At 42.8% G+C, this 22,270-nt stretch overlaps 1 protein-coding gene across 1 annotated transcript in view; it reads left to right on the plus strand.

Moving 5' to 3' along the window:
• The window catches only part of COL14A1 (collagen type XIV alpha 1 chain), a 226,611-nt gene that overhangs the window by 139,373 nt on the left and 64,968 nt on the right, over window positions 1-22,270 (plus strand). The window contains exons 33-36 of the mRNA XM_052651718.1: window positions 2,395-2,504; window positions 4,658-4,816; window positions 13,731-13,808; window positions 16,543-16,629. Coding sequence (XP_052507678.1) covers window positions 2,395-2,504; window positions 4,658-4,816; window positions 13,731-13,808; window positions 16,543-16,629 — 434 coding nt within the window. The remainder of the gene's footprint in view (window positions 1-2,394; window positions 2,505-4,657; window positions 4,817-13,730; window positions 13,809-16,542; window positions 16,630-22,270) is intronic.

Consider the following 22,270-nt stretch of genomic DNA (forward strand, 5'->3'; position numbering starts at 1 on the left):
CCAACCAACGCCTCTCCCCTCCGTAGAAGCTGAGTTGGGAGCATGGGGTTTGGACGGAGAGTTCTAACCCTCTCAGCACAGGATTGCTTTTCCAGGCAACCAGCCCGCATCCTTAGGTGACCTGAGGGCTTTCCAAAAGCTGCCTTATTAACATAACAAAGGCACAAGTATTGCTCTCACCACAGGAAATTCCAAGGATTTCAGGAACTGTGAGCTGGAACTATAGACAAAGACCTAGTATAGATGAGAAATATATTTTGGTCATCTGAATAGAAAATATTTCTTTCTTTTAAGTCACAATGTTGCAGTGCCTCTCTCTTATCAGAGAAAAAATGTCAGGTTGGCGAGCAGTATGTTTGGGGAAGAATTGTGGGATGGAAATATACATGTGAAAATGGTATTGATGGGTGTGTGACGTTTAAGTCCCATTACTGGGTCAGGGCATCATAAGAGGAGTCTAGAAAGGAGAGAGAATAGTTGTGAAGAATGAGAAATTCCATTGTCGGGAGGTTGGAAAGTTGTGGAGGAGACAATGAAGAAAACTTCTTAACCTTTGTTCTTGGAAGTCACAAGTGATCATCACTTAGAGAATTCTCAAGTTTGGGGTTAATGTCCCTGAGTTTTCTACATATATTTTTGGTGTAAGATTCCAGTCAAGCTGGGATCCAAAATTTGGTGGCTGTTATTAGGTACTGACTCAAACATTTGGATAAGGAAAGCATTTTAAGCTTATTTCCAAGTAGAGTTTGTTAAAAGACCTTTTAGTACATGGAAATAAATCAACAGCTAAACATTGAAAGCATTTTGCTTTGATACTGAAACTAAGGCAAAGCTGTAGATTAAAAAGGTGTAAGCTGCTAACTGCACACAACCAGGACTTGAAAACAAAGACGTCTCTTGAGGCGATCAATACCTGCTCCTTTTGCAAACCAAATGAAAAATTAAATTGTAACCTGGGACTGAACTAGTGAGAAAAATATATTTTGTTTTTGAATAAAATGTTCCTTGTAACATGAAGTACTCAAGAGTAGAAGGTCTTTGTTTATTTGTTTGTTCATAATGTTCATAATAAAAGACACATTGGATTATGACTATTTCATTAAGGTGTAAGTTACATGTCCTGAGAGAACTGGTTGCTTCAGTGGTTAAGGCAGAGTCTGGTTTTTATATCTTAACGTTTTATTACTGAATTAGGTCCTGTGAACCCTGCTCGGGCCCTAGCCCATTCCAGACTCTCTGCCCCAGATGGGGGAGGGTTCCTTTTCCATTCAGGCTTAAGGAGGCAAACGGGAAACCCAAGCTGCAATTAACACAGCATGAGCTTTATTCAGTGACCCAAGAATGGAGAAGCAGGGACTAAGTTCACAGATCAGCTTCTCACCCCCCTGGGTAGAGAGATTTAGAAAGTAAAGACAAAGACAAGAGGGGAGGCATCTGCCTGAGTCCACAGGGAAGTGCTGTGCTCAGTTGCTCAGCCGTGTCCGGCTCTTTGCAACCCCATGGACTGTAGCCCACCAGGCTCCTCTGTCCATGGGATTCTCCAGGCAAGAACACTGGAGTGAGGTGCCATGCCCTCCTCTGCTACTGGGGAAGGGGCAGGGCTTTTTCCAAGGGAGTGGTCCTTAATGGCTGCCAGTTAGTAAGTGTGTCATTTACTATGCTAGTATAGGAAAATGTCCACTTTCTTGGAGAAGCAAATGGAAGCCCGCTCCACTATTCTTGCCTGGAGAAACCCATAGACAGAGGAGCCTGGTAGGCTACAGTCCATGGGGTCGCAAAGAGTTGGACACAACTGGGCAACTTCACTTTCTTTTTTCAAAGTAAAATCAAAGTATAATGAGACTCACAATCTGTTGGAGGTCAGATTTATCACTATCTTGGTCCCAGCTGGTTCTTTTTTCTTTCTCTATAGCTTCCTTTCTTATCTTGGGACCCTTTCACTTAAAGATTTACGTTCACTCCTGGTGGAGTGGGGAGTTGGCAGGTTTTGAGCAAGAATATTCCTGCTAAAGGTGGGGCTAGAGGGTTGATGAGTTTTGAGCAAAGATCAGGGACATCTCTGGTAACAATTTGACTAGCTTCTTTCTTCCGTTCGGTCTGCCTCCACTCCCAACTTCAGACCGCCCTTTCCCCAAATGGTGATGGGAATGCAGACGGGCGGGGAGGTGCAGAGGAAGAAGGAGTGTCGGGGCCCCGCCTCATCGCCACCGCGTGGTTCGCTGGTTAGTTTGGCCAGTTGAAAGCCTAGGGCCTTCCAAGGCCGTTTCGTTATCCACTCACTGCTTTAAAACACAGCTTCAAAGCAATGGTTATGTATTTTGAGTTGACTTTTTAAAAAATTACCCATTTTAATACTTTCTAGAATATTTTAAATCTTTTATTTTGTTTCATTAGATGGTGGGAAAACCCTAACGTATTTCAACTATGACTACAGTGGGGATTTTCAGACTGTTACTTTTGAAGGACCTGAAATTAGGAAAATTTTCTATGGAAGCTTTCACAAGGTGAGTAATGCCTTGTATGTATGTGTATATATATATATATATATATGTATATATACACATATATGTGTGTATATATATATATATATATTCTTTCTTCTATTTACTGCAGGCCAAGCAAGAGAGAAGTGGAAAAAAAATAAATAAATAAAAATTAAAAAAACATAGCACTTTGGATCTCCTATAGTAAGAATTACTTGTGGGGCTTGTAAACTGCCCAGAGATTCTGATATGGTAGTTCTGGGATGGGATCCTAAAATGTATGTTTTCATCCAGTACCGCAGGAGATTTGATAGTGTTAGGAAGAAGACATTTTCCACTGTCCTTCTAGGTTCTTCTGGCTGGTCTAAGAATCAATTAATGGGAGAAACCCCAAAGTTTAATAACATATATACATGGGGGAGAGCCAGGAAAACTGAGTAACTCACCAAAATAGCTAAAGTGAAGTGAAGTCGCTCAGTCGTGTCCGACTCTCTGCGACCCCATGGACTGTAGCCTACCACACTCCTCCGGCCATGGGATTTTCCAGGCAAGGGTACTGGAGTGGGTTGCCATTTCCTTCTCCAGAGGATCTTCCCAACCCAGAGATCGAACCCGGGTCTCCCACATTGCAGGCAGCCGCTTTGCCCTCTGAGCCCCCAAGGGAAGGTACAATACCTTAAGTACAATCTTCAGCTAAAGACAAAAGAGGGTTATGCAAGTGTAAGTAGTGGTTTGGGTTTGGACTTCAAAAGGAAGGAAGACAATTCACATGGAGAGGGGAAAGCAAACGTTCAGTAAATAAATGAGTCAACGGGACACAGATTCCCTTCCACACACACACCTAGCCATATTCTTTGCAGATATTGCTGGTAATAGCCCTGTTCTGGGAGCAGACCTTCTGTCTAAATTCTTTTAGGCAGTTAACATGAAGCTCAACGTTTCTTTCTGAGTCTTTTGGACCTTGGTTATTTTCAGCTTGAAATAATCTGCATTCTAAAGAAACATTTTGGACTGGCAAATTTTGGTCTGCTATCATAGAAGTGGTCCAGATTCATACTTTGAGGAACCATGTAGCAGAGGGTAACGGCTTACTAAGTAGATAGTTATAAATTCCCTACATTATGTGTTACGTAGAAAGGATTGCTGGTCTACCTGGCCACCAATAGAGTTAAAGTACCAGCAGCCAAATCATGTTAAAATATGTAGACAGATTGCACTGAGACAGCCCGTCACTGCCACAGTATGGTAAATTGCCCTGAGGAAGAGTTTTGCAAGCCTGACATTAGTTGTTCTTATTTTGACCTGGCACATGTGATGGAGCCTGTTCCTTCATGCTTCACATCTGTGAAACATTTTGTCTTGGTGATCCCTGCAGTAGACAGGCTTCCGTCCAAAATTTACTGTTTCCTTTGTGGTGAACAGTCCCACTGATATCTGGGCTGTTAAAGAATGCAACGCCAGGAGTGCGAGAGCAGAGCATTTACTCAGTGGTGTTGCAAAAACCTTGCATCTTAGCCACACCCCTCTTGTCCTGTCAGAGGGAGGGAAGGGGTGTCACACAGCAGTCTTCATCTTGGCTTCTGTTTCCTGATAGAATGTGGTCAGATCTGTCTAATCTACACAACCTTGCTACCTTCTGGGGTTTTGAATACCATCACTCTATAAGAACAATTGCATAAGAAAATTCTCTCATTTTTGCATAAGAAAAGTTGCATAAAAATATTTTTTTCTTGTTACTAGGACTGTACAACCACAAGTGTCTTAAAATAAAGTATCTTGGAAACACATGAGATTCACAGGATTTATTAGTTTATGCTTCCAAACAGTCCCATTAGCATTTCTTGGGAATTATTGTCATGTATTTATCAACTTCCTCTAGAGATGATTTTTTCTTGGTTAGGCAGTCACAGAGTAGTCAAAAAATATTGCAGAGGAAATGGAAAGCATTGAGATTTCATTAGTGTTTAGAAAAAACCCACAGAGATGGCATCTGAGTGTGGGGTAGTCACGGAAGTGGTTTAAAGTAGAACCTTCCTTCTCAAGCAAAGCGCTTAAGCAGACAGAATTCCTTTTCTTCCCTTGCATGTTTTTTGGTGATGAGTCATGCAATTGTGTAAATTTGTTTGATATTTTCTCCTGCTTCTTACCTTTTAAAACATTCTTACTTTTATCAGCTACATATTGTTGTCAGCAAGACTTTGGCCAAAGTGGTTATTGACTGCAAGCAAGTGGGTGAGAAGGCAATAAATGCGTCGTCTAACATCACGTTGGATGGTGTCGAAGTCCTGGGGAGAATGGTTCGATCAAGAGGACCAAACGGAAACTCTGCACCAGTGAGTGGATAAATAAATGAGTCTGTGTTATGTTAAGGAAAAAACTTCTCCTAAAATATGATTATGTATTTTCCAGGGGAAGAGCTTGGTAAAGGGATAGATGGAGGGAGTGATGGTGAATGATAGTTGATGAATGATAAGTAAATAGATAATTAATGAATGAATGAAGTTCAAATGAATGAAATGAATTCATTTAAATGAATTAAAACACGAACATTCGAAGCTCTTGCAATATGCTTCCACTGTATTATAGGGAGAATGCTCCAGAAATTAGACTAGTTTGTTTTCTAAATGAAAATTTTAATAGTAAAATATTTTTAAACTTCAAATAAAATACAGTGGCATAAATGGTTGGTTAATGAGAATCAAAACTGTGGATGAACCTCATTTATATGAGCAGATCCAAGTCAGTATAAAACGTGTCATTATTATACATGGGAAATTGACATAAACCTCTCACGTGGGTTAGATTTGGGCATTTATAACTAGGTTCTTGCTATTGCTAATGTCAAGTTAACCCTTTTTATCATTAATAATAAGGGATAATAATATTTTATCATTAATATCTAAATAATATCACTTTAAGATATATTTTTTATCATATTTTTTAATCATGGATTTTAAGACCAAGAGACTTCAAAGTGGCAAAGAAATCACATTCTTTTCAGTTAATGCCTACAAAAAAGAGCAGTGAGCAGAAACTTTTGTTTTAAGACCACACACTCACAGCTAATTAGCAGCATTCTCCAATTTGAGTCATTCTATAATTAGAACCAATTAACCTGGGGGGAATTTTATTCTTGTAAGCAATTCCAAATATTCACATCTACGCTTCTCTTCTGTGTAACAGAATAATCAAGTTAATTAAGATTCACTCTTATTGTGCTTTCAGAGACCTGTAGAACTAGCCCGCTGTATGGAATTTTAGAAAGACCTGATGATTCTCAAAGTCCTTTAAAGCTGAAATCATTTAGTATTAATACAAATGAAATCTTCTAGTATATCAAATAAATGAAAATGATTTGCAATATGCTTCAGACCCCAGGGACTGTAGCCTGCCAGGCTCTTCTGTCCATGGGATTCTCCAGGCAAGACTGCTGGAGTGGGTAACCGTTCCCTTCTCCAGGGCATCTTCCTGACCCAGGGATCTAACCCAGGTCTCCTGCACTGCAGGCAGCTTCTTTACTGAATAGAAACCATGTCACAGTCTTCACCTGCAGTCACTACCTTTGACCTTACGTCACAGTATCTAAAAAGTTGTATGAAGAGTGCTTTCTCAAGAAACACTTGCTAGAAATTAAATAGAAAGCCATCTGTCTGCATTTTTCTTAAAATAGGCTGCGTGTATCATGTTCCGCCTGTGATATTGGCAACAGTCCGAGTAGCTGTCACGCTGTCTCCTGATTATAGTTCATACCTTGCAATTACAGTGTGAAAATGGCAGTTACAAATTAATTGTATTTCAATTACAGTCTATGTAGTAATTTTACTCAGAAATATATGACCAATTAAATATTATGGAATTTAGTTCGGAAAGCAAAAACAGCCATAGGTTCAGGCTCTGCCAGTAATAAATCTTTACTTTTGCTCATGAAAGAAGAGCAATTAAAACGGCAATCAAGCCCTCTGTGGTTAGTGCCCACCCAGCAGCAGACAAAAGGGGATTTGCAGAATCAGTCATTAAAGAGTGCTTTGTAGAGCTAGGAGGAAAAAGTTGCGGCTTTTGCTGGAATCTAGAAGTCTACAAAGGATTACTAGATTTTCAGTCTACCCACTTACTGAGGAATTTGATTATGTTGAAATGGATGATGTTAGATTAGATCTCAAGAATGTGATTGAAAACTTGCTTGGTTTTTTTGGTTATTGTCAATACTTGTTTCAGTGTAAGACAAGAGAGAAGCTTCAGTCTTCAGTTCTCAATTTAGAAATCACAGATTGCTAACATAATCTTGAAATACAAGTGGACTCTAACACCCTGCAAAAGGGGATGTGGAATGCACAAGCTTCGGGTCGTTCCAGAAGGAGTAATTATCATCTAAGAGAGATTAGTAGTTTACAGATCAGTAAAAGGCAATGATTCAAAAAATGCCAGAGGATGGAATGATCCTAAATTTTCAGTTTTTAAAGAATATAATCTTTCCATTATTTTAAAGTTTTTATTTCTTATTCGCGTATAGACAGTTAACAATGCTGTGAAAGTTTCAGGTGGACAGCAAAGGGACTCAGCCCTGCCTGTGCACGCACCCCTCTCCCCCAAACCCCCCTCCCACCCCGGCTGCCACGTAGCCCTGAGCAGGGCTCCCTGTGCCTCCAGTGGGTCCTTGTTGGTTGTCCATGTTAAATACAGCAGTGTCCACGCCCACCGAACCCCCTAGCTGTCCCTTCCCCCGTCTGCCCCTCTGGCAACTGTAAATTCATTCTGTGAAGCTGTTTCTCAGGCCATAGTCTTTTTAAACCAAAGCTGAGTGGAGAGGAGATGAATGGATTTAGGGATATAGTAACTACTGTATTGATATTACTCATATTTGAACTGAAAACTTGTGGTCAGCAATGCAAGACTTTACCGGCAGCAAAAATTTTCCAGTGAGACTAAACTAATAAGCAGGCTGAATCTGGCTGTCTGAGCACATGGGAGGAGACACAACAGCTGGGCCTCTCCTTTCCAGTCTTTGTCCTGAGAGGCTTCTTCTACTTTTTCTGATACCTAATGAAATTATCATGCTGCCAGTCAGAGATGATTCAAGAAAATTTTTGAGCTTCTGGCATTGAACATGATTCTTAGTATCTTTTTCCCGCCTTTCAAATCTAACACCTAGATAATTATACAGTTATTTGTTTAGTTCTCTGATGTGTAAATAAAAATAAGTTATGTTATAGAATTTTTAGTAATTTTATTTTCTGAGTTAAAGTTTTTATGTAGAAATCAATAGAAGACAAGTGAATGATCCTATAGAAACAAGTGTTTTCCAATTGTAAGGAAATGGCTGTGTTTTCACTCGACTGTGTCTTTTAACCCTTAAAATGATGATAGTGACTGAGGTGTATTGCCTAATATGGATTAGGCCCCTAGAGAACGGGGTGGCAACCCACTCCAGTTTTCTTGCCTGGAGGATTCCATGGACAGAGGAGGCTGGCAGGAAGGCTGCAGTCCACGGGGTCACAAAGAGTCGGACACAACTGGCGGATAACACACACACGGACGAGGCAGTGTGAGCGTTTCTAAGATGTTCCCGTTTAATCCTCCAGTAACCCTAGGGAAATATGTCGTCCCCATTTTACAGATGCAGAAACTGAGACCTGGATAAGTTAGGGAGAGATCCCCTTTCAGACGCGAGGAGAGTGAGGTGTGAGGCTGTATTTGAGTTGCACATGGTCACTGCCCTGCATTCCGAGCTCCCTTGCATTAGGCCAGACTGACTATGGTAGAGCCTACGGCAGCGGGAGGAGCCTGGTCTGCGACAGTGCCCGCGTGCCCTGTCTATTCACTGGCAAGTTCAGAAACTCCCCATTATTTGAATGACAGCCTTGAAATAAATGTGATTAGAATGCGCCCCCCTCCCCAGCATCTCTGCACCTAACACTCTACTTACTACCAACAGCTGCAACGGATGTTCACTCTCACCTCCTAACTGAAGAGGGCCATTGTGGTTTCCCTTAAAGTCAGTAGGTTGACTGAGAGCAAGTGAAACACCCTGTTCAGTAGCTGGCAAGTGATAAGTGCTTAATAAATCATAGTTTGAAGGTGGAGTCAGTAAAAGTTACACACCAAATTGAAAGCAGAAGGCAGCGTGGGTCCCCAGGACTCTTTCTCCTGTGTTCTCGGGGAATGTAAAGCTCTCTAAATATTTGCCTAAGATCAGGTACAGCTTGACTTCAAATTATAGGCTTAAAAATGATATGCTGGAAAAAAAATCAGAAGATGAAGTATGGTACTGAGTGGGAAGTCCGTTTTAATTTCCATTCACAGATCACAGTGCCTCAACTGCCAAAAAATATTTCAGTCTTATTTTCATGCTAACATTTGACCCCAAATGACTTGCCTTTTGTGCTATGCCCAGACAAAAATGTCCAATAATGAAAAATGAGCATTTGTGATTGTCTAAGTATTCCCTTGAAAGAGATTATAACAAGTGAAAGTGGGAGGGTCTTCTTCTTTTGCAGATTTTTTTTTTTCATAGTGCTGTTAGTCACAAAGGAAAAAAATTGCTAAAGTCCAAAGGGGCTGCCTCTTAGACTCCCAAAGTATGGTTTATTTTGATCCACGCTGTCTTGGATTTTTAGGTACTCAAATCTGAGATCTTTGACATATTATCTCTGTAATGTTTCCTCCATAATTTGTGTAAATGTGTGTTTAATTACTTCTGGAATAAAAGCCAGATTTTAAAAAATCAGTCCCCAGAAATGTGACTTGGAAAAGAAGTCTCTAAGTAAAGGCCGAGGAATCTAAACTATTACGAACGAAAAACAATCATGAATAAATTTGTTGTGCTCACACAAAAAAGGCTTCTGACTTCATCTGACTTGACAAAGAAAAGACAGCCCACAAGCATTCTTCAAATGATAGTATTGGCCTCATTCAGCGCTTAGGAGGTAGTCAACCTCTTGAATAAATAAAATGAACTCGTAAGAATCCCAGTAACTCAAGAGGGCAAAAGAAGTTTAGCCAAAGGTTTGTATGGAGACATTGTACTGTTATAGGTGATCGGGTGGTGACTGTTTATTTGAAAAACTTTAAGAAAGCCTGGTATACCCTAGGACTAGTGAAAGGCCTTGGCTTTAAATAAATCTTTTCATTCACTAAAGTGTTTTCACACTGAGGGCTCTATTCAGAAATGGAAAATTTCTTAATGGATGAATGACTTACAGAATTAACTGAATCCAATGCTGTCATAATGGGACTCATTTAATAAAAGTCATTATAAAGTCAAATGGCATTGTGAAGTCAGGCTGGGGCATCTGCATTTTAAACATTAGACTAAAGATCTGTTCACAAAATAAACTGCAAGAAAATGAGGTGTGCTGTTCAGCTCTCAACAGGAATTCAGCTTTCAACATGTGCTTAAATTACTTAGGCCTTTTCATGCCAAGTCCTAATTTGCAGAATGGGGTAGACATTACTATTATCAGACCTCATAGTGATGACGGGAAGGTTGAATGATACGGGTGAAGTCCCTGGGATGGTGCCTGGCACACAGCCAGGTTTTCAACAAATGTTTGCTGGTACTGTTGTTATTTGCTAAGATTTTTCTCAACCAAAATATTAAACAGATACAATGACTGTGGACACAAACCGCTGTTATATTTCTGCTCTCAACATCACATCACTTTCATCCTTTTGATTTAACCGTTCTGGCCTCTGTGTTATATACTGCAGCTTATAGGTCAACTATAAAGGGGCTTCTCTACATGTTGCTTTAAAAGAGTGTTCATTTTGTATAAATACTGCAGCTTATAGGTTAACTATAAAGGGGCTTCTCTACATGTCGCTTTAAAAGAGTGTTCATTTTGTATAACTGTATTTCAGGAACTGTTCTAAATAGTTCCCTTTAATGGGTTCATTTTGTTGTTTGGCTGCTATTATTACTCTAATGAGCAGCTGCTACTGCATAGCTGCTACTATTCTGCTATTTTTACAGATAAGGGAAGCTGAGACTCCACCACGTGAGGCACTGTGTTTAAAACGGCTTAGCTTATGAGTGGGGGACACCCAGGCAGTCCAGCACCGTTGCTTCTGAATCCCTGTGCTCCCTGAAGCACCTTCGCTGCTGCTGTTGCTTATGAAAATCAGCAGCCAAGTTCTTTAGCACTGCTTTAATTTTGAAAACCAAATTTTTTAAGTTGAATGTTTTATTTTGTAAAGGAGTATAGCCAATGAACAATGCTGTGATAGTTTCAGGTGGGCAGCAAAGGGCCTCAGCCAGACATAGACGTGCATCCCTTCTCCCCCAGACTCCCCTCCCATCCAGGCTGCCACGCAGCACTGAGCAGAGTTCCCTGTGTTCTTCAGTGGGGCCGTGTTGGGTTACATTTTAAACACAGCAGTGTGTACCTGTCCATCCCACACTCCCTCAGCGTCCCTTCCCCCATCCTTTCCCCCGGCAGCCCCAGCTTTCTTCTCTGTGAGTCCACTTCTGTTTGGTAAGCTCGTTTGGATCATGTCTCTTTAGGTTCCACATCTAAGAGACGTCGTACGATGTTTCTGCTTCTCTGACTTACTTCACTTAGTGTGACCATCCCTAGGTCCATCCATTACAAACTTAATTTTTCAATGATCATAATTTAGTTGTGTGGCTGCCCTGAACAGACTGAAATGTCGTGCCCCTTGAAAAAATAACCTTTTTAATATGGGAAAAAAAGAGTGTACTGAGCCATGCACTTGTTGCTTCAAATAATGCAATGGTTTTATATTGAAAAAGAAAGCATGATGTCCTGATTTATGGATCTGCTTTCAACATTTGTGTTATTAATCTTGCAAAACCCACTTGGGAAAAGATGTTTGCAGCAAGGCGCAGTTCTTCCTGGGTGTGACGAGAGAAACCCTGACTTCATTTTCTTTGCTGTCAGATGGGACGCTGGAGGCGCTGTTAGCAGCCTGTTTTCAGGCACACCAACTGCTGGAGTATTCTTATCTGCATCCAGGGGACTCTTGACAGGGATGAGAGAAAATAAGGCACCAAGAAGTTTCCAGTTTTTGCTGAAAATACCGCTTGCTGAAGGCATCTTACAGATTATGTGAACCTGGGGATTGTCGTACTAAGTGAAGTCACAGGGGTAGAAGCATTGTGTGGCGTCTCTTACATGCGGAATCTAAAAAGACGTGATGCAAATGAACTTTCACAACAGAAATGGGCTCACAGACCTGGAGAAGAAATGAAGCGGATCTCGTCCTTCTGCCAGCTGTGCCTGAAGACACTTTTAGTTTTAGATGGCAGTATGGTTGATTTACGATGTTGTGTCCTGATGCTGGCAGGGATTGAGGGCAAGAGGAGAAGAGGGCGACAGAGGATTAGATGGCTGGATGGCATCACCGACTCGATGCACATGAGTTTGGGTGAACTCCGGGAGTTGGCGATGGACAGGGAGGCCTGGCGTGCTGCGGTTCATGGGGTCGCAAAGAGTCGGACACGACTGAGCGACTGAACTGAAGCGTCAGTTTCAGGTGTACAGCGAAGTGATTCAGTCGCAGGTGGATAGATGTGTGCTGTTTGCTGAGTCGCTCAGTCATGTCCGACTCTTTGTGACCCCATGGACTGTAGCCCACCAGGCTCCTCTGCCCATGGGACTCTCCAGGCAGGAAGACTGGAGTGGGCGCCGTGCCTTCCTCCAGGGATCTTCCCCACCCAGGGATCGAACCTGCGGCTCTTATGTCTCCTGTTGGTTTTCAGATTCTCTCTGCTGTAGGGTATTATAAGATGCTGAACACGGTTCCCTGCGTTGTACAGCAGGTCCTTGCTGTTCATCTTTTCCAATACATACTAATGTGTGTCTGTTAATCCCAGACTCCCAAGTGCTGCTACGTTTTTAGTCGCTCAGTTGTGTCCAACTTTGTGGCCCTGTGGACTGTAGCCTGCCAAGCTCCTCTGTCCATGGGATTTTTCAGGCAAGGAGACTGGAGTGGGTTGCCATTTTCCTCCTCCAGGGGATCTCCAAACTCCTGATGACATGCAATATTTGGAAACAATATGGGAAGAAATATAGTGTTAGAAATGGTTAGGTCATGAAGCTAGAGTAAGCCCTAATGATATTATAATGATGTTTCTAAATATTTCAAAATATGCTTTAAATTGTTGCCAACAAGCACGAGTAGAACAAGACTGTCTAAATATTTGTGGCGTGATCGATGGCCGGAATGAAACGCACGGCGCGGGTCTCGCGGTGCCGCATGCGAGCCTGTCACGACACTCACCACGCTGTGAGCAGCATCTGTGTGTCAGCCCCTTACTGCCTGTAAATTCTTTGTGGGCAAAAAGCTGGTTTTGCTCATTTTCATATCCGAAAGGTCTATATGGTATCTGGCTTGCCTTATACACTGAAGAAAAAGTGGTCAAATGTGTGCTTGAATGATGGAGCCAGAAATAAGCGACAAGCCGTCATGAATACCTACTGCACGCCGCTTTTCTTCTTTTTTTTTTTTTTTGCCATGCTACAAGGCATATGGCTTAGTTCCCCAGCCAGGGATCGAACCTGTGGCCCCTGCAGTGAAGCTCCACGCCCTAAGCCTGGGCCCCCAGGGAAGCCCCTGCATGTCACTCATTACGACGAGGGCACGAAGGTGCCATGTCTTTGATGAGTGCCCACTCTGAGGGGAAATATAAGTAAGTGTACTGGATGGTGGGCGATGCGCTGTAAGCGAGATCTGGAGCCTGGTGGGGTCACAGGCACCTGGACTAACTGTGGTGGGCCGCAAGGGAGGATTTCACCAGAGGCTCTAAGTGTTTTTACGCGGAGATGGGAGGAAGAACGGTGACGAGTAAGGCAGTTTGGATGGGGGATGGAGGAACCGCCGACAGGAGTCTTAAATCACTGTGTGTTTGAGGAATGACTTTTCGCATTTACTCACTGTAATGCTAGGTTATGAATGTGTTGGTGCCTTTCCGTGGAAGGTGGCCCAGGTGGTAAAGGATCTGCTCGCAGAGCAGGAGAGCCAGGATCGATCCCTGGGTGGGGAAGTTCCCCTGGAGAAGGGCACGGCGTCCCACTCCAGGGCTTTCGCCTGGAGAATCCCTCGGACAGAGGAGCCTGACGGGCTGCAGTCCACGGGGTCGCGAAGACTCAGACAGGCCTGAGCAGCTAACAGCACTGTGTAACGAGGGCTGTGAATCATTATAATTATAGACGCAACACATCTTTCACTGGGCAGTATATATATGGCGTACATCTTTCACTGAGTGACGGTTTTCTTTTCAAATTGCAGTTCCAGTTACAGATGTTTGACATTGTTTGTTCCACATCATGGGCCAATAAAGACAAATGCTGTGAGCTTCCTGCCCTGGTAAGAGTTCTTCTTTGATTACTTCTCTTTGCTGAAATTTTCTAAAGTTATATTTAACTGCAGTGCTGAAAATGAAATGCCGTTTCACAAAACTCACGTCACAGATAATCCATTATGATGATGATGATGAGAATTAAAAAGCAGTTAAGAAGGAGGTATCTCTGGAATCAGCAGAACACACTGACATACACGGTGGGAACTGCCCAGCTACACAGGGTGCCACGTGCATAGAGTCCAGATGTTCCCAAATCCCATGGTTCATGAACCCTTTGCTGTTGCAGTAATTTTTTTCATGGCACCCCAGAGCCAAAATAAATACCTAATAATTCCGTATATGAGGCCATTAGGTCCGAACGTCTTCATAAGTGTTTGTATCTTAAGAACTCTGCTGTATGAAATACTAATATATTAATATATAGATCAAAATTATAAAATGATATACTTATTTTGGAATAACCACAACTACTTACTAATGGGATGTGTGTGCCTGTTGAGAATGCACAGTTTCTCAGATCTCGGAATCTGATTGGACATCGCCACCCTCACTTCTTCCTTTTTTAAAAAAGGTATTTATTTATGTGTTTGTGCCAGGTCTTAGCTGCAGCATGGGGACCTTTAGTTGCAGGTGGGACCCCCTCCCTGGTGAGGGGTCCGACTCGCCCCTGCATTGGGGGCTCAGAGTCTCAGCCTCTGGACCAGCAGGGAAGGCCCCACCTTCCCTTCCTTTCCACGTTGATTTTCCCGTGGTATTTGCTTTCCTTCATAGCAAGTGCTGATAAAACAAATTTACAAAGTTAGTTTCTTTTTGTCTTTGGGATTTCAGTTTCCCAACCTGGGCCATGGCCCCCTGCTGTGGAAACATGGAGACTTAACTACTAGACTTCAGGGAAGTCCCTTCTAGTGTTGAAATTGTGACCTATTATACCTTGAGCTGGTTGTGTGTTCAAAGTCCAGTGGGCACCGAATTTTGCTGTGTCTCTTGACTTTTTTTTAAAAAAACCCCTGTGAATTTCCTGTAATGCCCCAGGCCTTCTTTCCACACAGTCTGGGAACCATAGTCATAATCTATTTAACTCAGGCAAAGCTGTTTGAAAAGTAAACCTTTTCTCATTATACATACCAAATGTAACTCACTAGGGTGGGTGACTGTGTATTTAAAAAGGGATTGTTCATACCTAAGGATCTTTAGGACCAGCGAGCTGAAATGTTGACCCCGTTATGTTTGGACAGGAGTCACGTCTTCATAGTTCAGCCTGGAGCATGGTCACGGGGAAGACTTCATCAAGTCTATAAAATTTCCTTTTTTAAGACCTTACACCAGCTCACCTCATCTGCTGCAGGCCATGTATGCATGGTGACTTGTTTGAGAAGGGAGTGACTTTTTTTTTCATCAAAACAAGTTTCCGTTAAACTATGGTGAGGGATTAAAGCAGAGACACTATGATGCTGTGCGTAAGGGCAGGTAGAGTGGGGATTGTAAGGAAGCACCCAGAACCCTACCCTGCATGAAGCAGACTGTAATCCCCGTGTCTCCTAGGAAGATCCCTGCCCTCTCCGAGCTGCTCTTTTCCTTTCTGTCACTGAAGGTGTGCAAGTCCCGTGGTAGAAGGACTCAGATGGAGACAGCGGTGGCAAAACCATTAGGCAGGAGACCTGCTCTCAGCCTGCTTGGGGGATCTTTCAGGATTCTTAAGTCTGTATCTCATTCAAGCTGCCCCAGGTATCAAGCCAGATACGTTAGCAGGGTTTTCCTTTCCTGCAATGAGCTGAAACGTTTGAATATTGTCCAACATTTGAAGAAAAGCATATAAAGGATGTTTGCTCAGACTCTTGGATTTCTGTTGTGAATATTTCAGAGCCTGAAAGTATTTTCAGCTTGGCAGTTTAATTATAATCTGTCCTCTCTTCAGCCCTAACAGTACCCTTTCTGAGAAAACGAAGCTCACTTTCTCTATCCAAAGGGACTGATGAACCTTTCTAGTTGTTCATCCTAGGGCGGACATCCTGGCTGTTGCTCCAAATGGGATATTCACGAATCATTCGGTAGTGCTTACCGGCTGCTCTGTCTTCCTTTACACGCCGGTAACTCATTCAGGCATATTCAGTCAGACCTAAATCATCTATCTTGTGGTGTCACCTGGCATCAGAATTCTCCAAGAGGAAATGACCTCTTATCCCAAAGATTTAGGCTGGTGCTGTGGTGGTGGTCTTACTTTCAGCCACGGAATGTGAGCAGTAGTTGAAATTGTTGCGGGTGTGTGTGTGATGTGTTTAACCGCCATTTTATTTTCTCTTGGCTCTTGGTTTTAGTGTGGATGCAGTTGGTTTGATGGACTATTCCTACAAGTTTCCTTTTATCCTTTGAAATGGAAAAACCTGTTGTAACGCTAAGGAAGCTTTCAGGACCTTCAGTCCATGGAGAACCACTTAACCAGCTGAATTAAATAGCAACCAGGATTTTTGGTTTTGCGCCTCCACTTCTGCCTTTCTTGCTTCACCTGATTCCCAAGCTGGTTTTGTCAACATCCTTTGATAACGACGATGATTAATGCCTTGCTAGACACCCATTCATTGTTTCTTTAAAGAAAAGGTTTTGTGGGAATATTCTCTGCCTTTCTAGACTAATGCTCACTGAAGGGTTTTTTTGAAGTGTCTCCAAAGGTTTCCTTTGAGTCATAAAGTCGTTTGTATAGAGCATCTTGTTAATAGTCATGCTATGTCTTTTTCCCTGCAGAGGGATGAGGAGGCCTGCCCAGAGCTGCCGCACGCCTGCTCCTGTTCGGAAATCAATAAAGCGGCTCTGGGACCAGCTGGCCCACCGGTAAGTCTTGCCTCATTTGACCTTAAGTGTTATTTGATAGTTGTTACAAAGGCTACTAATTTCCCCTGAATCATCGCTACGGCTTCCTTTTCAGTAGAAGCTACTCCGCTGCGTACATGGCCAACTTCTTGACCATTCAGCTTGAGACTTGATTTCTTAGCAATTATGCGAGTAAAGGTGACCTCGTGACTAAGTTCTGGCCAGGGAGAGAGAAGGTGAATGCACGCACCCTGGACGCTGCTCTTGAATGGAAGCCGAATGCCCTCCTTTGAGCATGAGGGGGTGGATTCTCTGTGGCAAGCAACGCTGTTGGGCACAGCACGGCAAGAAGAGGGAGGCACCAAAGGCTTCGCGCTGCCTTGCGCGATAAAGCCACTTGACTACACCGAACAGCTCAGAGTTAATATGAGAGAATAGTAAATCTCCTACGTTGCTTAAGGGCTACTGTTGACCTCCATAAAACAGTCAGGCAGCTTTCCAAACTAATAAACTGGAAGTGCAGTGCTGGACGGGCAGGTATTTCCTCTGAGCACTCCGTAGATGCTATTACGATGTCTTAGCACTTCCATTAGGAGAAGCAATGGCAGCCCACTCCAGTGCTCTTGCCTGGAGAACCCCAGGGACGGAGGAGCCTGGTGGGCTGCAGTCCACGGGGTCCCACAGAGTCGGACACGACGGAAGCGACTTAGCCGCAGCAGCAGGTCGCGTCCACTGTTGTTCTCGAGAAGTCGGCTGCCAGTTCCACTAACTGTCATTTTCCTGAGAAGTGTTTCCTCCATTAGTTTAAGATTCTTTTGTCGTTCATGATCAGAGGTTTCACTACAGTACATTTGGATGCTGCTGTTTTGCAGTCTTGGAACGTTGAGGGCTTTGGGAATCTGAATACCGATGTTTCTTATACATGTCGGAGTTTTCCTAGTCATTTTCTCTTTAATGCCTCTCTTCCTGATCGTCTCTGTTTTTCTGAAATGCCAGCTAGATGTGCCCTATACTTTCTCATTTTGCTCTCATGTCTTTTTAACCACTTTTTACTCTCTTGTCAACTTCTGATTTACTTTCTATTTGTGTTGCCAGGCTTTATTCTGTGTAATATCTTCAAAATTGCTTTCTGGTGTGCTGTGTGTTTAGCTCTGTTTAATACGCTGCTTAACCTAGGCACTGTGTTTCTGATTGTGATTATCATATTTAGTTTCTCCAGAAGTTATGTCTGGTTCCATTTCAAACCTTCTGGTCACTTGTGTAGCCTCTTCTTCTTGTGTGACATTTTCAAAACCTTTTTCTTTAAATGCTTCCAGTGTGATTTGCACCCTCTGACCGTTTCGTATCTGCACCCTGTGTGGTCCCGACTCTGCCGTTTGTTTTGTTGGTAGGTTTACTCACGCTGTGTTGTTCCCACGTGTCTTTCTGATTTTGGGGGGTTGTATATTTGAGTTTGCATTACCTGAAACTTTCTGGGAATATTTTGAGCCCATGTTTGAGCTGTATTTTTTGAGAGAGCACATGTGTCTGCTTCTGTGAGTATCCTGGCCGTACAAACCAGCTGAAAACCAGTAAATTCTGGTCCCGCAATTGCATGAGAATCCGTTTCTGGGTAATATTTCTTAGTGGAGACATTTACTCCTCCCATAGCTAAAGTGGAAAAGAATCTTGCATTTCCACCTGCCAGTGAGACGTTTTGTGATTGTTCTGGCTCACTCAAATTGCGGCCCTTCGAGCTCCTCCGCTTTCAGTCACGCTCATGTTCTGCCCACCCCCTGCTCATCATGGAGCCCAGCGCCCTCTTCACTGCCTTGTGTGGGCTGTGTGACACGCGCTTTCCAGAAACCTCAGCCACCCCGCCTCCCCTCCCTGGGGCAGCCCCAGTGATGCCTGCTGCTCTGGTGCTTTGCTTCGTTTTCATTGGGTGCTTAAGGGTTCAATTCTTAATTAGAACAGCCTTTATTTTATTTTAAACAGCATTAATAAGCTTTTCTAGCTGGAGGCTTTTCAAGTTTTCTTCATCTGCAATGCCGCTGGAACAAGTTATAAAATAGTTATGTGTGACCTAAGAGTCAAACTTTGCACGGAAGAAAGAAGCAGCAGAGAAGCGGGAAAGCAGGGCTGAGCTCTGACATGCGGGGAAAGAAGAGGCAAACGAGAAAAGCCACTGGCGTTTTCAAGCATAATAAACTATTGAAGAAACAGTGTCCCAAACAGTATGGCTTCCAAGGTAGCTCGGTGGTAAAGAATCTGCCTGAATGAAGGAGACATGGGTTCAATCCCTGGGTCAGGAAGATCCCCTGGAGAAGGAAAGGGCAACCCACTCCAGTGTTCTGGCCTGGGAAATCCCATGGACAGAGGAGCCTGGCAGGCTTCTTCCATGGGGTCGCAAAGAGTCAGACATGACATAGTGACTAAGAAATAAAAGCAACAACCCCCCAGTGTAGGCAATAAACCCTGTCTGATGATTTAACACAGTTGCAACTGTTTGCTTACTCAAGAATTTACCCAGTGATAGGTGCCAATAAAACTCCAGAAAAGCCATGGGGCGCCATGGGTGAAAGAACCATATTCCTTTTGCCTCATCTAACCCTTTCTTATTAAAAGGATGAAAGTTCACATCCACAAACATTTGTTGAATTCTTGTCACCCACTCCACAATGAGGGTTAGGTATCAGGTGGAAAATAAGTTAGAAGTATAAAAAGTTTCCTGGATTTTGTAGACCTGGTACCTCCGGTATCTGTGAGCCAAATTGCCACATTTGGGCAAAACCTTCAAGACAAACCTAAAAGACAATCATTTAAGATGAACAAACACAATTAAAAAGGTGCGCCAGAATGAGTATGTTAATTGGAATGCACCGGGCTTCTTGAAAGGAACGGAAAATTTGACGAATGCAGTGATGTTGATCATTGGGATGCTGCTGCTGCTAAGTCACTTCAGTCGTGTCCGACTCTGTGCGACCCCACAGACGGCCGCCCACCAGGCTCCCCCGTCCCTGGGGTGCTTGAACATTCATAATTTGCTCAGCAAAAGACCTAGAGGTAGATGGTCCCAAGCAAATATGGCTGCCCAACAACTTTATCAGGAGCCCTGGCGTGCTGCGATTCATGGGGTCGCAGAGAGTCGGACACGACTGAGTGACTGAACTGAACTGAACTGAACTGAAGCTTGTTCCAGCTTCCAAATTTGCTTTCCTTAGACTTACAGCTTCTTGATCATATTGGCTCAAACCAGTTAATATGCCCATTCCTTGGAGGTTGGGCAAGCTAATCTCTGTCTTTATAGCAGGAAAAGAAAAATGGAGAAGGATGTCAGAAAAGAAGCTTTGATAACCAACCGACAGTGTCTGCCACAGTTGGGAAAAACATTTGCATCATCTGTAACAGTTAGGGATGTAGTATCCAAATATGTGAAGAATTTCTGCACGTTAAAGAGAAAAAGACGCGTAACCCAGTAGAAAACTGGGTGAAGGATGTAAGTTGGCAGTTGTGTTGAGATAAAATGCAAATGGACAAGTGTTATGAAAAGATGCTCAATCATAGGAGTCTTAAGGGAAATAAAAATTGAAATGGGAGCAAGATATTATTTTTACCAGCTTCATGAAAATGTAAGGATTGAAAATACCAAGTGCTGACGAAAGTTTAGGAAACAGAGACTCTTCATCAACTCCTAACAGATGAATAAACTGGTGCAGTGTTTTGACAATGTATCTGCCTATCTATTACATTTCATTTAAAATTCTCCTCGTTGATATCTTAAATATTAAAATTTGTACTTGAATATTAAAATTTGTACTTAGGGCATATATAATGATGGTGATTATAGTATTGTTTAGACAGTAACAAATTGTGGGGAAAATGCCCTACATTTCCAATAATGAAAGAATGGTTAAACAAATTATCTTGTTGTTCAGACAACTATGCAACTCATTTACAGTAAGTTAGATCTGTATGTCATGTTATGGAAAAGCATGTTAAGTTAACTCAGAAATATATGAAAAGTGTTGCGTCACATATGTGATCTATGTATGCCAAATAATACCACAGACACTGCAGGTAATACTTCCTATAGAGACGTGTGCACTTACATAAAGTATGATTCGATTTAGTTCAGTCGCTCAGTCGTGTCCAACTCTGTGTGACCTCATGAGCCGCAGCACCCCAGCACCCCTGTCCATCACCAACTCCCAGAGTTTACTCAAACTCACCTCCATTGAGCCGGTGATGCCATCCAACCATCTCATCTGCTGTCGTCCCCTTCTTCGCCCACTTTCAATCTTTCCCAGCATCAGGGTCTTTTCCAATGAGTCAACTCTTCACATGAGGTGGCCAAAGTACTGGAGTTTAGCTTCAGCATCATTCCTTCCAAAGAAATCCCAGGGCTGATCTCCTTTAAGAATGGACTAGGTGGATCTCCTTGCAATCCAAGGGACTCTCAAGAGTCTTCTCCAAGACCACAGTTCAAAAGCATCAATTCTTCAGCACTCAGCCTTCTTCACAGTCCAGCTCTCACATCCATACATGACCACAGGAAAAATCATAGCCTTGGCTAGACGGACATTTGTTGGCAAAGTAATGTCTCTGCTTTTGAATATGCTGTCTAGGTTGGTCATAACTTTTCTTCCAAGGAGTAAGCGTCTTTTAATTTCATGGCTGCAATCACCATCTGCAGTGATTTTGGAGCCCCCAAAAATAAAGTCTGACACTGTTTCCACTGTTTCTCCATCTATTTCCCATGAAGAGATGGGACCGGATGCCATGATCTTAGTTTTCTGAATGTTGAGCTTTAAGCCAACTTTTTCACTCTCCTCTTTCACTTTCATCAAGAGGCTCTTTAGTTCTTCACTTTCTGCCATAAGGGTGGTGTCATCTGCATATCTGAGGTTATTGATGTTTCTCCCAGCAATCTTGATTCCAGCTTGTGCTTCCTCCAGCCCAGCATTTCTCATGATGTGCTCTGCATGTAAGTTAAATAACGATTTGGTCACTGTTTGCTAAAAAGCTGGAAGATGAGCAGCCGACTGGTGCTGGGAGTGAGTGTAAGTGCTTCGGACGAGCTGGAGGAGCCTGACTGCCGCCTGCTCCTGTCTTTCCCAAGGGAGGCAGGGCTGATGGTGACAGAAGGCTCATCAGTGGTCACGGACACAGCTGCAGGTCAAATGGACTCGCTCAATGAGAAAGCCACTCCATTTTCAATGATCTTTTCATCCTTCGACTCAAGTGAAAGCAATATTCTTAGACCGGTGCCCATGTGACCTTCTAACCGTTACTCACGCCCCTTTTTAATAAAGAGCAAACCCTCTACTCGCAGTCGGCACCAGGGGCAAAATCTAGCCGAGTTTAGTCACGTTATTTATAGTATATTTTCAGGTTTGCCTCACATTCTTAGTAAGTAATATGCTTGTCCATCTGCTATAGTGCATGATAGTTGCTTTTGAAGTAGATTTAAGTGAAGTAAGAGTCAAGTAAAAAATATCCAAAGTATATTTACATATGTGTTATGCTCACATATACAAGAATGTTTGCAAAGACCGTATATACACATATATACATATTTATTGTATTACGTATTATGTACATGTATGTACAAAGAAAATACTGCTGAATGATAGTACAGGTAGTGCATTAATGTGACAGAAACTTTAAGAGGAAAATGCAA

This window comes from Budorcas taxicolor, chromosome 14 (genome assembly GCF_023091745.1).
Source record: "Budorcas taxicolor isolate Tak-1 chromosome 14, Takin1.1, whole genome shotgun sequence".
Lineage (NCBI taxonomy): Eukaryota > Metazoa > Chordata > Mammalia > Artiodactyla > Bovidae > Budorcas > Budorcas taxicolor.